Source organism: Oncorhynchus kisutch, linkage group LG29 (genome assembly GCF_002021735.2).
Source record: "Oncorhynchus kisutch isolate 150728-3 linkage group LG29, Okis_V2, whole genome shotgun sequence".
NCBI lineage: Eukaryota > Metazoa > Chordata > Actinopteri > Salmoniformes > Salmonidae > Oncorhynchus > Oncorhynchus kisutch.
The window spans coordinates 47025782-47040805 of NC_034202.2; the positions used below are offsets into that span (position 1 = coordinate 47025782).

The 15024-nt window shown below is 43.6% G+C and overlaps 2 protein-coding genes across 2 annotated transcripts in view; one reads left to right on the plus strand and one right to left on the minus strand.

The window, feature by feature from the left end:
- The window catches only part of grm5a (glutamate receptor, metabotropic 5a), a 108521-nt gene extending 93969 nt beyond the window's left edge, over positions 1-14552 (minus strand). Inside the window, exons 1-4 of the mRNA XM_031809103.1 lie at positions 14007-14552; positions 3325-3969; positions 2492-2625; positions 1816-2089 (exon numbers count right to left, since the gene is read on the minus strand). Coding sequence (XP_031664963.1) covers positions 1816-2089; positions 2492-2625; positions 3325-3645 — 729 coding nt within the window. The 5' untranslated portion in view covers positions 3646-3969; positions 14007-14552. The remainder of the gene's footprint in view (positions 1-1815; positions 2090-2491; positions 2626-3324; positions 3970-14006) is intronic.
- LOC116358271 (sperm acrosomal protein FSA-ACR.1-like) lies at positions 9176-12734 on the plus strand. Its single transcript, XM_031809104.1, has 2 exons — positions 9176-10016; positions 12730-12734. The coding sequence occupies exons 1-2, from the start codon at positions 9176-9178 to the stop codon at positions 12732-12734; spliced, it is 846 nt and encodes a 281-aa protein (XP_031664964.1).
- Positions 14553-15024: the final 472 nt, after the last annotated feature.

A 15024-nucleotide genomic window follows, 5' to 3' on the forward strand; every position in this document is an offset into this window, starting at 1 on the left:
GACCAGAGTGTTCATAAAGTACTGATACAGACTCTAGACCAGAGTGTTCATAAAGTACTGATACAGACTCTAGACCAGAGTGTTCATAAAGTACTGATACAGACTCTAGACCAGAGTGTTCATAAAGTACTGATGCAGACTCTAGACCAGTGTTCATAAAGTACTGATGCAGACTCTAGACCAGTGTTCATAAAGTACTGATACAGACTCTAGACCAGAGTGTTCATAAAGTACTGATACGTACTCTAGACCAGAGTGTTCATAAAGTACTGATACAGACTCTAGACCAGAGTGTTCATAAAGTACTGATACGTACTCTAGACCAGAGTGTTCATAAAGTACTGATACAGACTCTAGACCAGAGTGTTCATAAAGTACTGATGCAGACTCTAGACCAGTGTTCATAAAGTACTGATGCAGACTCTAGACCAGTGTTCATAAAGTACTGATACAGACTCTAGACCAGAGTGTTCATAAAGTACTGATACGTACTCTAGACCAGAGTGTTCATAAAGTACTGATACAGACTCTAGACCAGTGTTCATAAAGTACTGATACAGACTCTAGACCAGAGTATTCATAAAGTACTGATACAGACTCTAGACCAGAGTACTCAAAACATAATGATACAGACACTACAATATAAACACATTACTCATAGTATTGTCTGTATCAGTACAGTCTGAATCAGTACTGTATCAGTACAGTCTGAATCAGTACTGTATCAGTACAGTCTGAATCAGTACTGTATCAGTACAGTCTGAATCAGTACTGTATCAGTACAGTCTGAATCAGTACTGTATCAGTACAGTCTGAATCAGTACTGTATCAGTACAGTCTGAATCAGTACTGTATCAGTACAGTCTGAATCAGTACTGTATCAGTACAGTCTGAATCAGTACTGTATCAGTACAGTCTGAATCAGTACTGTATCAGTACAGTCTGAATCAGTACTGTATCAGTACAGTCTGAATCAGTACTGTATCAGTACAGTCTGAATCAGTACTGTATCAGTACAGTCTGAATAAGTACTGTATCAGTACAGTCTGAATCAGTACTGTATCAGTACAGTCTGTATCAGTACTTTATCTATGTTCTGTAATAGTCTATCAATAACTTCTGAGTACTTTGTTCTAGACTATGTATGATACAGACTTTAGACCAGAAACACAGTACTCATAAAGTACTGATGCAGACTCTAGACCAGAGTGTTCATAAAGTACTGATACAGACTCTAGACCAGAGTGTTCATAAAGTACTGATACAGACTCTAGACCAGAGTGTTCATAAAGTACTGATACAGACTCTAGACCAGAGTGTTCATAAAGTACTGATACAGACTTTAGACCAGAAACACAGTACTCATAAAGTACTGATACAGACTCTAGACCAGAGTGTTCATAAAGTACTGATGCAGACTCTAGACCAGAGTGTTCATAAAGTACTGATACAGACTCTAGACCAGAGTGTTCATAAAGTACTGATACAGACTCTAGACCAGAGTGTTCATAAAGTACTGATGCAGACTCTAGACCAGAGTACTCATAAAGTACTGATACAGACTCTAGACCAGAGTACTCATAAAGTACTGATACAGACTCTAGACCAGAGTGTTCATAAAGTACTGATGCAGACTCTAGACCAGAGTGTTCATAAAGTACTGATACAGACTCTAGACCAGAGTGTTCATAAAGTACTGATGCAGACTCTAGACCAGAGTACTCATAAAGTACTGATACAGACTCTAGAACAGAAACACAGTACTCATAAAGTATTGATAGTATGAGTGTAAAGTGTATCTCTGCCTTACAGTACCTTGTCGCTGAGGTCCATGCTGGTAGCAGAGTAAGCGATCTGTGGTATGTTGAACAGCTGTAGCAGGTTCTGCACCTGGATGGCCACAGAGCTGGAACCCGGTCCTATCAATCCTACAATGGGTTTCTTCCCTCTAACAGGGGTCATCTCTATCCCGTCCTCCCCCAGACATTTCCCCAGGCTCAGACTCTCCTCCTCCTCGTTGGAGACCAGCGTGTCTCTGATAAACTCTATGCTCTGTTCTAATGCCACTGCACTGTGCCAGCAAGAGTCCCTGTAAGAGGGGGAGGGATACACACACACACACACACACACACACACACACACACACACACACACACACACACACACACACACACACACACACACACACACACACACACAGACATAACACATAACACACACATAACACATAACACATAACACATAACACACACAACACACACACACATTACACACACACACATAACACACACACACATAACACACACACATAACACACACACACAACACACACACACATAACACACACACACACATAACATACACACACACACATAACACACACACACATAACACACACACATAACACACACATAACACAAGGTTAGTCCCTGTGGAGTTCAACCGTTATGCAGTTGAATTTAACACACACCCCTGTCCAAAGAGTTGCTACCTGATCTCACAGCCCAGGGTGATGTTGGGGAGGAGGTGAGGGTCAGAGTTGATCAGGTCCAGAGTGTGCATCATGGCCTCCACACGTTGGATGCCATACTGTTCTCTGACAGCTCCACATTTACGCTCATGGACCTATGGATTACAGACACACACACTACGTCACACACACACACACACACGTCGTCACATACACACACTCCAACACACACACACACACACTACGTCACACACACACACACACTACGTCACAGACACACACACACACACACTACGTCACACACACACACACACAGACACACACACTACGTCACACACACACACGTCGTCACATACACACACTACGTCACACACACACACTACGTCACACACACACACTCCAACACACACACACACACACACTACGTCACACACACACACGTCGTCACATACACACACTCCAACACACACACATGACACGTCGTCACATACACACACTCCAACACACACACACACACACACACACACACACACACACACGTCGTCACATACACACACTCCAATATACACACACACACAGTCCGTTAGACACACACATGACATCACATAAACACACTCCAACACACACACACACAGTCCGTTAGACACACACATGACATCACACACACACACTCCAACACACACACACTCCAACACACACACTCCAACACACACACACACACTCCAACACACACACACACTCCAACACACACACACTCCAACACACACACACTCCAACACACACACACACTCCAACACACACACACTCCATCACACACACACACTCCAACACACACACTCCAAACCACAGTGTACCTTGTCTGCAGGAGGTTGGTGGTGAACAGAGAACAGCGCTCCTATGATGATGTCACCAGGAATGTGAGCCAGGACTCTCCTTTCATTGGCCTGAGCCTCGACCCCAACATGAACTCCAGGGGTCACCCAGCCCAGGACATCCCCCAGCAACATACACACCAGGAGGAGCCACACGTACACCCCTCCACCACCTCCTCTCATTCTCTCTCTTCTCCTCTCTCCTCCCTCCATCCCCTGTCTCCTCCTCTCTCCTCCCTCCATCTTCTCTCTCATCGTCTCTCCTCCCTCCATCTTCTGTCTCCTCCCCTCTCCTCCCTCCATCTTCTGAATCTTCAGCAATGTGCTTCAGTTGGTTGGAGCATGGTGGTGGTCATGTCACTGCCAGAGTCGTGCTTTGGTTCGTTGAAATAGGACCGTCTCACTCCATCTAGAACCTGCCTGTGCCTGTGTGAGCTCTGTGTTGCTCAGGGCAACCTCTTCATCCCAGAAGGTTACAGAGATCCAGGAAGAGTTATCAGGAGACTTTGACTCCACTCAGGGCTCTAGAATGATCTGGAACGATTCAGCATGGAACACTCCACAGTGTCACCATGGTAACACTTTACTTCTCCTCAGTGTTTCCTCGTTGTTTCCTCGTGTCTTTACCTTAGAAGGAGATGGCAGGGGTGTTACAGTACAACCTCTATATCCCTCCTATTTAACTCTGGACCTCAAAGCCAGTTCCACTGTTTGTTTTTTCATTCCTCTGCTCTAATCAGGGACTGATTTAGACCTGGGACACCAGGTGGGTGATTCCCCTCTAATCAGGGACTGATTTAGACCTGGGACACCAGGTGGGTGATTCCCCTCTAATCAGGGACTGATTTAGACCTGGGACACCAGGTGGGCGATTCCCCTCTAATCAGGGACTGATTTAGACCTGGGACACCAGGTGGGCGATTCCCCTCTAATCAGGGACTGATTTAGACCTGGGACACCAGGTGGGTGATTCCCCTCTAATTAGGGACTGATTTAGACCTGGGACACCAGGTGGGTGATTCCCCTCTAATCAGGGACTGGTTTAGACCTGGGACACCAGGTGGGTGATTCCCCTCCAATCAGGGACTGATATAGACCTGGGACAACAGGTGGGTGATTCCCCTCCAATCAGGGACTGATTTAGACCTGGGACACCAAGTGGGTGATTCCCCTCTAATCAGGGACTGATTTAGACCTGGGACACCAAGTGGGTGATTCCCCTCTAATCAGGGACTGATTTAGACCTGGGACACCAGGTGGGTGATTCCCCTCTAATCAGGGACTGGTTTAGACCTGGGACACCAGGTGGGTGATTCCCCTCCAATCAGGGACTGATTTAGACCTGGGACAACAGGTGGGTGATTCCCCTCTAATCAGGGACCGATTTAGACCTGGGACACCAGGTGGGTGATTCCCCTCTAATTAGGGACTGATATAGACCTGGGACACCAGGTGGGTGATTCCCCTCTAATTAGGGACTGATATAGACCTGGGACACCAGGTGGGTGATAGCTCCAAAAGAGGTTAGTAGCTATGACAGAGCTTTATTCAGAGACATCCAGAGGCTAGCCACACTGCAAACGTATCAGGTTCCCGCTGTGACGTAATTGTACTGACCGTCCACCTCAACATACCCGATACTCTCCTGGGGCCTCATTTATAAATTGTGCATATGTACAGAATATCTCATTTATAAATTGTGCGTTAGTACAGAATATCTCATTTATCAATTATGCGATGTACAGAATATCTCATTTATAAATTGATAATAACACAGTATATAGCCCAGATAGCCTAGTATATAGCCCAGATAGCCTAGTAAATAGCCCAGATAGCCTAGTATATAGCCCAGATAGCACAGTAAATAGCCTAGTATATAACCTAGATAGCCTAGTATATAGCCTAGTAAATAGCCCAGATAGCCTAGTATATAGCCCAGATAGCCTAGTAAATAGCCCAGATAGCCCAGTAAATAGCCCAGATAGTCTAGTATATAGCCTAGTATATAGCCCAGATAGCCTAGTATATAGCCCAGATATTATAGTATATAGCCTAGTAAATAGCCCAGATAGCCTAGTATATAGCCCAGATAGCCTAGTATATAGCCCAGATAACCTAGTATATAGCCCAGATAGCCCAGTAAATAGCCTAGTATATAACCCAGATAGCCTAGTATATAGCCCAGATAGCCTAGTAAATAGCCCAGATAGCCCAGTAAATAGCCCAGATAGCCCAGTAAATAGCCCAGATAGCCCAGTAAATAGCCCAGATAGCCCAGTAAATAGCCCAGATAGCCTAGTATATAGCCCAGATAACCTAGCATATAGCCCAGATAGCCTAGTAAATAGCCTAGTATATAACCCAGATAGCCTAGTAAATAGCCTAGTATATAACCCAGATAGCCTAGTATATAGCCCAGATAGCCTAGTAAATAGCCCAGATAGCCTAGTATATAGCCCAGATAGCCTAGTATATAGCCCAGATAACCTAGTATATAGCCCAGATAGCCTAGTAAATAGCCGAGTATATAAACCAGATAGCCTAGTATATAACCCAGATAGCTTAGTATATAGCCCAGATAGCCTAGTATATAGCCCAGATAGCCTAACATATAGCCCAGGTAGACTAGTATATGGCCCAGATAGCCTAGTATATAGCCCAGATAGCCTAGCATATAGCCCAGATAGCCTAGTATATGGCCCAGATGGTCTAGTAAATAGCCCAGAAAGCCTAGTAAATAGCCCAGATGGCCTAGTAAATAGCCCAGATAACCAAGAAAATAGCCCAGATAGCCTAGCATATAGCCCAGATAGCCTAGTATATGGCCCAGATGGTCTAGTAAATAGCCCAGATAGCGTAGTAAATAGCCCAGATGGCCTAGTAAATAGCCCAGATGGCCTAGTAAATAGCCCAGATAGCCTAGTAAATAGCCCAGATAGCCTAGTAAATAGCCCAGATATCCCAGTAAATAGCCCAGATATCCCAGTAAATAGCCCAGATAGCCCAGTAAATAGCCCAGATAGCCCAGTAAATAGCCCAGATAGCCCAGTAAATAGCCCAGATGGCCTAGTAAATAGCCCAGATGGCCTAGTAAATAGCCCAGATAGCCTAGTAAATAGCCCAGATAGCCTAGTAAATAGCCCAGATAGCCCAGTAAATAGCCTAGTATATAACCCAGATATCCCAGTAAATAGCCCAGATAGCCCAGTAAATAGCCCAGATAGCCCAGTAAATAGCCCGGATAGCCCAGTAAATAGCCCAGATAGCCCAGTAAATAGCCCAGATAGCCCAGTATATAGCCCAGATAGCCCAGTAAATAGCCCAGATAGCCCAGTAAATAGCCCAGATAGCCCAGTAAATAGCCCAGATAGCCCAGTAAATAGCCCAAATAGCCCAGATAGCCCAGATAGCCCAGATAGCCCAGTAAATAGCCCAGATAGCCCAGTAAATAGCCCAGATAGCCCAGTAAATAGCCCAGATAGCCCAGTATATAGCCCAGATAGCCCAGTAAATAGCCCAGATAGCCCAGTAAATAGCCCAGATAGCCCAGTAAATAGCCCAGTAAATAGCCCAGATAGCCCAGATAGCCCAGTAAATAGCCCAGATAGCCCAGTAAATAGCCCAGATAGCCCAGATAGCCCAGTAAATAGCCCAGATAGCCCAGTAAATAGCCCAGATAGCCCAGTAAATAGCCCAGATAGCCCAGTAAATAGCCCAGATAGCCCAGTAAATAGCCCAGTAAATAGCCCAGATAGCCCAGTAAATAGCCCAGATAGCCCAGTATATAGCCCAGATAGCCCAGTAAATAGCCCAGATAGCCCAGTAAATAGCCCAGATAGCCCAGTAAATAGCCCAGATAGCCCAGTAAATAGCCCAGATAGCCCAGTAAATAGCCCAGATAGCCCAGATAGCCCAGTAAATAGCCCAGATAGCCCAGTAAATAGCCCAGATAGCCCAGATAGCCCAGTAAATAGCCCAGATAGCCCAGTAAATAGCCCAGATAGCCCAGTAAATAGCCCAGATAGCCCAGTAAATATCCCAGATAGCCCAGTAAATAGCCCAGATAGCCCAGTAAATAGCCCAGATAGCCCAGTAAATAGCCCAGATAGCCCAGTAAATAGCCCAGATAGCCCAGTAAATAGCCCAGATAGCCCAGTAAATAGCCCAGATAGCCCAGTAAATAGCCCAGATAGCCCAGTAAATAGCCCAGATAGCCCAGTAAATAGCCCAGATAGCCCAGTAAATAGCCCAGATAGCCCAGTAATAGCCCAGTAAATAGCCCAGATAGCCCAGTAAATAGCCCAGATAGCCCAGTAAATAGCCCAGATAGCCCAGTAAATAGCCCAGATAGCCCAGTATATAGCCCAGATAGCCCAGTAAATAGCCCAGATAGCCCAGTAAATAGCCCAGATAGCCCAGTAAATAGCCCAGATAGCCCAGTAAATAGCCCAGATAGCCCAGTAAATAGCCCAGATAGCCCAGTAAATAGCCCAGATAGCCTAGCATATAGCCCAGATAGCCTAGCATATAGCCCAGATAGCCTAGCATATAGCCCAGATAGCCTAGCATATAGCCCAGATAGCCCAGTAAATAGCCCAGATAGCCTAGCATATAGCCCAGATAGCCTAGCATATAGCCCAGATAGCCCAGTAAATAGCCCAGATAGCCTAGCATATAGCCCAGATAGCCTAGCATATAGCCCAGATAGCCCAGTAAATAGCCCAGATAGCCCAGTAAATAGCCCAGATAGCCCAGTAAATAGCCCAGATAGCCTAGCATATAGCCCAGATAGCCTAGCATATAGCCCAGATAGCCTAGCATATAGCCCAGATAGCCTAGCATATAGCCCAGATAGCCTAGCATATAGCCCAGATAGCCTAGCATATAGCCCAGATAGCCTACAACAAAATGTGAAATACATCCCATAGAACGAGCAGTTAATGGCCTACAGACAAATTTAACAGGTGAACATCAGAACAGTTGGACTTTTACTTTGAACTATGTTTGCTACTACTCTGTGTAGCCTACTGCCATTGTTTTCAGTAGCCTAGACAATGGGTATTTCTCAAAATGCATACTACCGTGCTCCGAGCACGCAAATTGACTCTAGACCAGCCTATATCATCTACTGCATCCTTATGTAATACATGTATCACTAGCCACTTTAAACTATGCCACTTTGTTTACATACTCATCTCATATGTATATACTGCACTCGATACCATCTACTGTATCTTGCCCATGCCGCTCTGTACCATCACTCATTCATATATCTTTATGTACATATTCTTTATCCCCTTACACTTGTGTGTATAAGACAGTAGTTTTGGAATTGTTAGTTAGATTACTTGTTGGTTATTACTGCATTGTCGGAACTAGAAGCACAAGCATTTCGCTACACTCGCACTAACATCTGCTAACCATGTGTAAGGAAGTGCTGGAAGACGGTTCAGTGAATGGGTACTGTAAGTACATAGTAAGTCAATTGGGTTAAATTGCTAGTTAGCTAGCCACAAAGAATTGGTAGCTATCTCCCCCCAAATATTTTTTTTTACAGCTACCTTGCTTAACATTAGTTTTAGGTCATTTTTGCCTGTTTAACTAGCTGTCTAAATAGATTATTACAATCGACATATCTAGCTAATAATTATGAAGTAAAAATGTTTATTTTGCCTATATCTTGTTTGGATTTGTCCTGACTGGAAGGTTCAGTGAAGTGGGGAGGTGAACCGTGAGGTAATGCAGTAGAGGGGGAGTGTAAATCTATTGTTTTATGCATTCCTAACACACTCTCGACCTCCCAAGAATGTACTCAAGAGAACGTGGTTGTAGAATGCACTCGGAGCATGAGAGTACGGAGCATGAGAGTACGGAGCATGAGAGTGCGGAGCATGGTAGTGCGGAGCATGAGAGTGCGGAGCATGAGAGTGCGGAGCATGAGAGTATGGAGCATGAGAGTGCGGAGCATGAGAGTATGGAGCATGAGAGTGCGAAGCATGAGAGTGCGGAGAATGAGAGTGCGGAGCATGAGAGTGCTGAGCATGAGAGTGCGGAGCATGAGAGTATGGAGCATGAGAGTGCGAAGCATGAGAGTGCGGAGAATGAGAGTGCGGAGCATGAGAGTGCGGAGCATGGTAGTGCGGAGCATGAGAGTACGGAGCATGAGAGTGCGGAGCATGAGAGTACGGAGCATGAGAGTGCGGAGCATGGTAGTGCGGAGCATGAGAGTGCGGAGCATGAGAGTGCGGAGAATGAGAGTACGGAGCATGAGAGTGCGGAGCATGAGAGTGCGGAGCATGAGAGTGCAGAGCATGGTAGTGCGGAGCATGAGAGTGCGGAGCATGGTAGTGTGGAGCATGAGAGTACGGAGCATGAGAGTGCGGAGCATGAGAGTGCGGAGCATGAGAGTGCGGAGCATGGTAGTGCGGAGCATGGTAGTGCGGAGCATGAGAGTGCAGAGCATGAGAGTACGGAGCATGAGAGTACGGAACATGAGAGTGCGGAGCATGAGAGTGCGGAGCATGAGAGTGCGGAGCATGAGAGTGCGGAGCATGGTAGTGCGGAGCATGAGAGTGCGGAGCATGAGAGTGCGGAGCATGGTAGTGCGGAGCATGGTAGTGCGGAGCATGAGAGTGCGGAGCATGGTAGTGCGGAGCATGGTAGTGCGGAGCATGGTAGTGAGCATATTGAGAAACATCCAATGTTTCAGAATTTAGACTGGGGGTTAAAGACAATACAAAACATTATTGATTTATAACGTTCTGCAGACAGGGCCACAACAATTGACCATTGTTTTCTCTTTCAGAAACTGTCACAGGCTTTTGCCAAATACTGCATAAATGACTGCAAAACATTTGAACATTCTGCCAACACAGTAAATAGACCCGTATTTGACAGTATGGGTAGGCTACGGTATTGCTGTGTGAAATGGAGTGTGACATCATTGCCTATTTAATCTCAGAGCCTATACCAAGGCAGGATAGGAGCGTGACATCATTGCCAATTTAATCTCAAAGCCTATACCAAGGCAGGATAGGAGCGGGACATCATTGCCTATTTAATCTCAGAGCCTATACCAAGGCAGGATAAGAGCATGACATCATTGCCTATTTAATCTCAGAGCCTATACCAAGGCAGGATAAGAGCATGACATCATTGCCTATTTAATCTCAGAGCCTATACCAAGGCAGGATAAGAGCATGACATCATTGCCTATTTAATCTCAGAGCCTAAACCAAGGCAGGATAGGAGCGGGACATCATTGCCTATTTAATCTCAGAGCCTATACCAAGGCAGGATAAGAGCATGACATCATTGCCTATTTAATCTCAGAGTCTAAACCAAGGCAGGATAGGAGCGGGACATCATTGCCTATTTAATCTCAGAGCCTATACCAAGGCAGGATAAGAGCATGACATCATTGCCTATTTCATCTCAGAGCCTAAACCAAGGCAGGATAGGAGCGGGACATCATTGCCTATTTAATCTCAGAGCCTATACCAAGGCAGGATAAGAGCATAACATCATTGCCTATTTAATCTCAGAACCTATACCAAGGCAGGATAAGAGCATGACATCATTGCCTATTTAATCTCAGAGCCTATACCAAGGCAGGATAAGAGCATGACATCATTGCCTATTTAATCTCAGAGCCTATACCAAGGCAGGATAAGAGCATGACATCATTGCCTATTTAATCTCAAAGCCTATACCAAGGCAGGATAGGAGCATGACATCATTGCCTATTTAATCTCAGAGCCTATACCAAGGCAGGATAGGAGCATGACATCATTGCCTATTTAATCTCAGAGCCTATACCAAGGCAGGATAGGAGCGGGACATCATTGCCTATTTAATCTCAGAGCCTATACCAAGGCAGGATAAGAGCATGACATCATTGCCTATTTAATCTCAAAGCCTATACCAAGGCAGGATAGGAGCATGACATCATTGCCTATTTAATCTCAGAGCCTATACCAAGGCAGGATAGGAGCATGACATCTTTGCCTATTTAATCTCAGAGCCTATACCAAGGCAGGATAGGAGCATGACATCATTGCCTATTTAATCTCAGAGCCTATACCAAGGCAGGATAAGAGCATGACATCATTGCCTATTTAATCTCAGAGCCTATACCAAAACAGGACATAGAAACCCAATAATCTATTGATAAAATAAATATTTAACAACAATCCGTCCTCTGCATAGAAGTGTCGGCTGTAGCCTACTGTTAAATGGTTTCAAATATACAACCAATCTTGCAGAATGCATGGACAGGCACTCGTTATTGACAGCATGAATGTTTAGTTGGGGGGAAAAGTAACCGCAAAATATAAACATTCTGCCCACACATCTAAACATTCTGCCCACACATCTAAACATTCTGCCCACACATCTAAACATTCTGCCCACACATCTAAACATTCTGCCCAGACATCTAAACATTCTGCCCAGATATGTAAACATCCTGCCCACACATCTAAACATTCTGCCCACACATCTAAACATTCTGCCCACACATCTAAACATTCTGCCCAGATATCTAAACATTCTGCCCACACATCTAAACATTCTGCCCACACATCTAAACATTCTGCCCACACATCTAAACATTCTGCCCACACATGTAAACATTCTGCCCAGACATCTAAACATTCTGCCCACACATCTAAACATTCTGCCCACACATCTAAACATTCTGCCCACACATCTAAACATTCTGCCCACACATCTAAACATTCTGCCCACACATCTAAACATTTTGCCCACACATGTAAACATTCTGCCCAGACATATAAACATTCTGCCCAGACATCTAAACATTCTGCCCACACATCTAAACATTCTGCCCACACATCTAAACATTCTGCCCACACATCTAAACATTCTGCCCAGACATCTAAACATTTTGCCCACACATCTAAACATTCTGCCCAGACATCTAAACATTCTACCCAGACATCTAAACATTCTGCCCAGACATCTAAACATTCTGCCCACACATCTAAACATTCTGCCCAGACATCTCAACATTCTGCCCACACATCTAAACATTCTGCCCACACATCTAAACATTTTGCCCACACATCTAAACATTCTGCCCAGACATCTAAACATTCTGCCCACACATCTAAACATTCTGCCCAGACATCTCAACATTCTGCCCACACATCTAAACATTCTGCCCAGACATCTAAACATTCTGCCCACACATCTAAACATTCTGCCCAGACATCTAAACATTCTGCCCAGACATCCCTCTACAAAAATATGATAAAATATGCCATTGCTCTTTCTTTTACAAACTGTTGTGGTGGCCTAATTCCAATAGGAAGGGATTAATACCCCTGTCCTGTATGGTAAGAGTTGAATACCCCTGTCCTATAGGTTAAGAGATGAATACCCCTGTTCTATAGGGTAAGAGTTGAATACCCCTGTCCTATAGGGTAAGAGATGAATACCCCTGTCCTATAGGGTGAGAGTTGAATACCCCTGTCCTATAGGGTAAGAGATGAATACCCCTGTCCCATAGGGTAAGAGATGAATACCCCTGGCCTATAGGGTAAGAGATGAATACCCTTGTCCTATAGGGTAAGAGTTGAATACCCCTGTCCTATAGGGTAAGAGTTGAATACCCCTGTCCTATAGGGTAAGAGTTGAATACCCCTGTCCTATAGGGTAAGAGATTAATACCCCTGTTCTATAGGGTAAGAGATGAATACCCCTATTCTGATTCGTAACGATAGTTAGGGTACTGTGTGGGTACCGTGTGGCTCAGTTAGTTGCTCATGTTGGTTGCAACACAAGGGTTGTGAGTTTGATTCCCACAGTGTGCCAGAACAAAAAATTAAGAACATTTATTCACTCGCTACTGTAAATCACTCTGGATAAGACCGTCTGCTTAATCACTAAAATATAAATCACTCTGGATAAGACCGTCTGCTTAATCACTAAAATGTAAATCACTCTGGATAAGAACGTCTGTTTAAATCACTAAAATGTAAATCACTCTGGATAAGAACGTCTGTTTAAATCACTAAAATGTAAATCACTCTGGATAAGAACGTCTGTTTAAATCACTAAAATGTAAATCACTCTGGATAAGAACGTTTGTTTAAATCACTAAAATGTAAATCACTCTGGATAAGAACGTCTGTTTAAATCACTAAAATGTAAATCACTCTGGATAAGAACGTCTGTTTAAATCACTCAAATGTAAATCACTCTGGATAAGAACGTCTGTTTAAATCACTAAAATGTAAGTGTAATGTAGGTCTACCGGTTGACTGTCATTTTTACCACTGCGTTTTGGACGTGTTTTTACATAGTGTTTTATTGCTGTCCATGGTCCGGAAATGAAATGAATTGAATTGTGACTGAGCCACAACTATATCATTAATGATTCATAAGCTTATTTAACAGCTGGATACTGACACTCCAATAGACCAATATAGCTCAAATTCATTCAAAAGCTTTACAAAAATACAGAATGCGTGTACACATGTGAAAGATGCTCCAAACAGGAATCTTGTGCTGAAAATACAGTTTTACATTTATGATCAAATATATTGATAATAAATAATTGAATATCTGATATCTATGATAGCATTTCCTAAAAATAAAAAAAAGCGTTTGTATCACAGAGTCAATGTTGATTACTTTACCTCCTCTGCTTCCTCTTCATGCTCAATATTCCCTGTCATTGAGAGGACAGAAATTCCATCAACCAGTTGTATCGGGAGAGTATAGGCAGACTGCTCCTCCTTAATGACAGACCAGCTAACAGAACACGTTCATCGCCGGGACAAAGTCATCATCACGATTTCACTAATATGATTCAAATCTATAAATCACAGTCAAGTTTATAAGGCTCGTCCCGTTGTTTTTAACCTGACTAAGAAGTAGAATCCTGTTGGGAAAATGATGTTAATTAAAAGTACCATTTATATTCCCAAAATAAACATCGAAAGTGTGATACTGTTGCTGTTTCCTGTTGTCATGCCTTTTTGATTTATAGCCCAAATGTCAGACTTTATACACATCCGGTTTTTAAATGTCCAAATTCATAATCAATATGCTGAAATGAGTTGGTATATGTTGAAGATCAATACATTAAAAGCTACTCCCAACACACATTCCACACTTGTGTTCAGATTACTGTATTTTGCTAAATGAGTAGTTCATAAAGTGAAGACGCAGTAATATTTATTACCAAGCGGACACTGAAGACTGAAGACTGGAATGGTTTAGTTGAACTGTTATCAATAGCGCGACTAGATGAATCCGTCACATTAAGATGTGGATGTTCAATGGAACTGGGACAATTCTCTGGCGATACATGTGCCTTCTAAAAAAAACACATCTCGAAGAACTTGGCTATACTACATATATCTATCGATAGAGGAGAACATGGAGTGTGGCCAACGACCACGTTTACATCCACAGTTTTTATGCGAGTAAAGTCATACCTTATATATATATTAAACAAGCAAGAAAGTGATGGAAACAGGATGTTTCGGTACAATTGTATAAATGTCAACAGATCATTTGTTATTTTGACATATTTTTTAGTGTCTGTTAAATGTATAATGCGAGAATCAATGGAAACGCCTTTATACGCAAATGTTGATATAATAACCATCATAACGGAGTGAACTGGGAGTCGCATGATGACAGGACTCG

Excerpts from the sequence above, each read along its gene's own strand:
- LOC116358271 (XM_031809104.1), top strand. The coding sequence starts at position 9,176 with ATGCACTCGGAGCATGAGAGTACGGAGCATGAGAGTACGGAGCATGAG.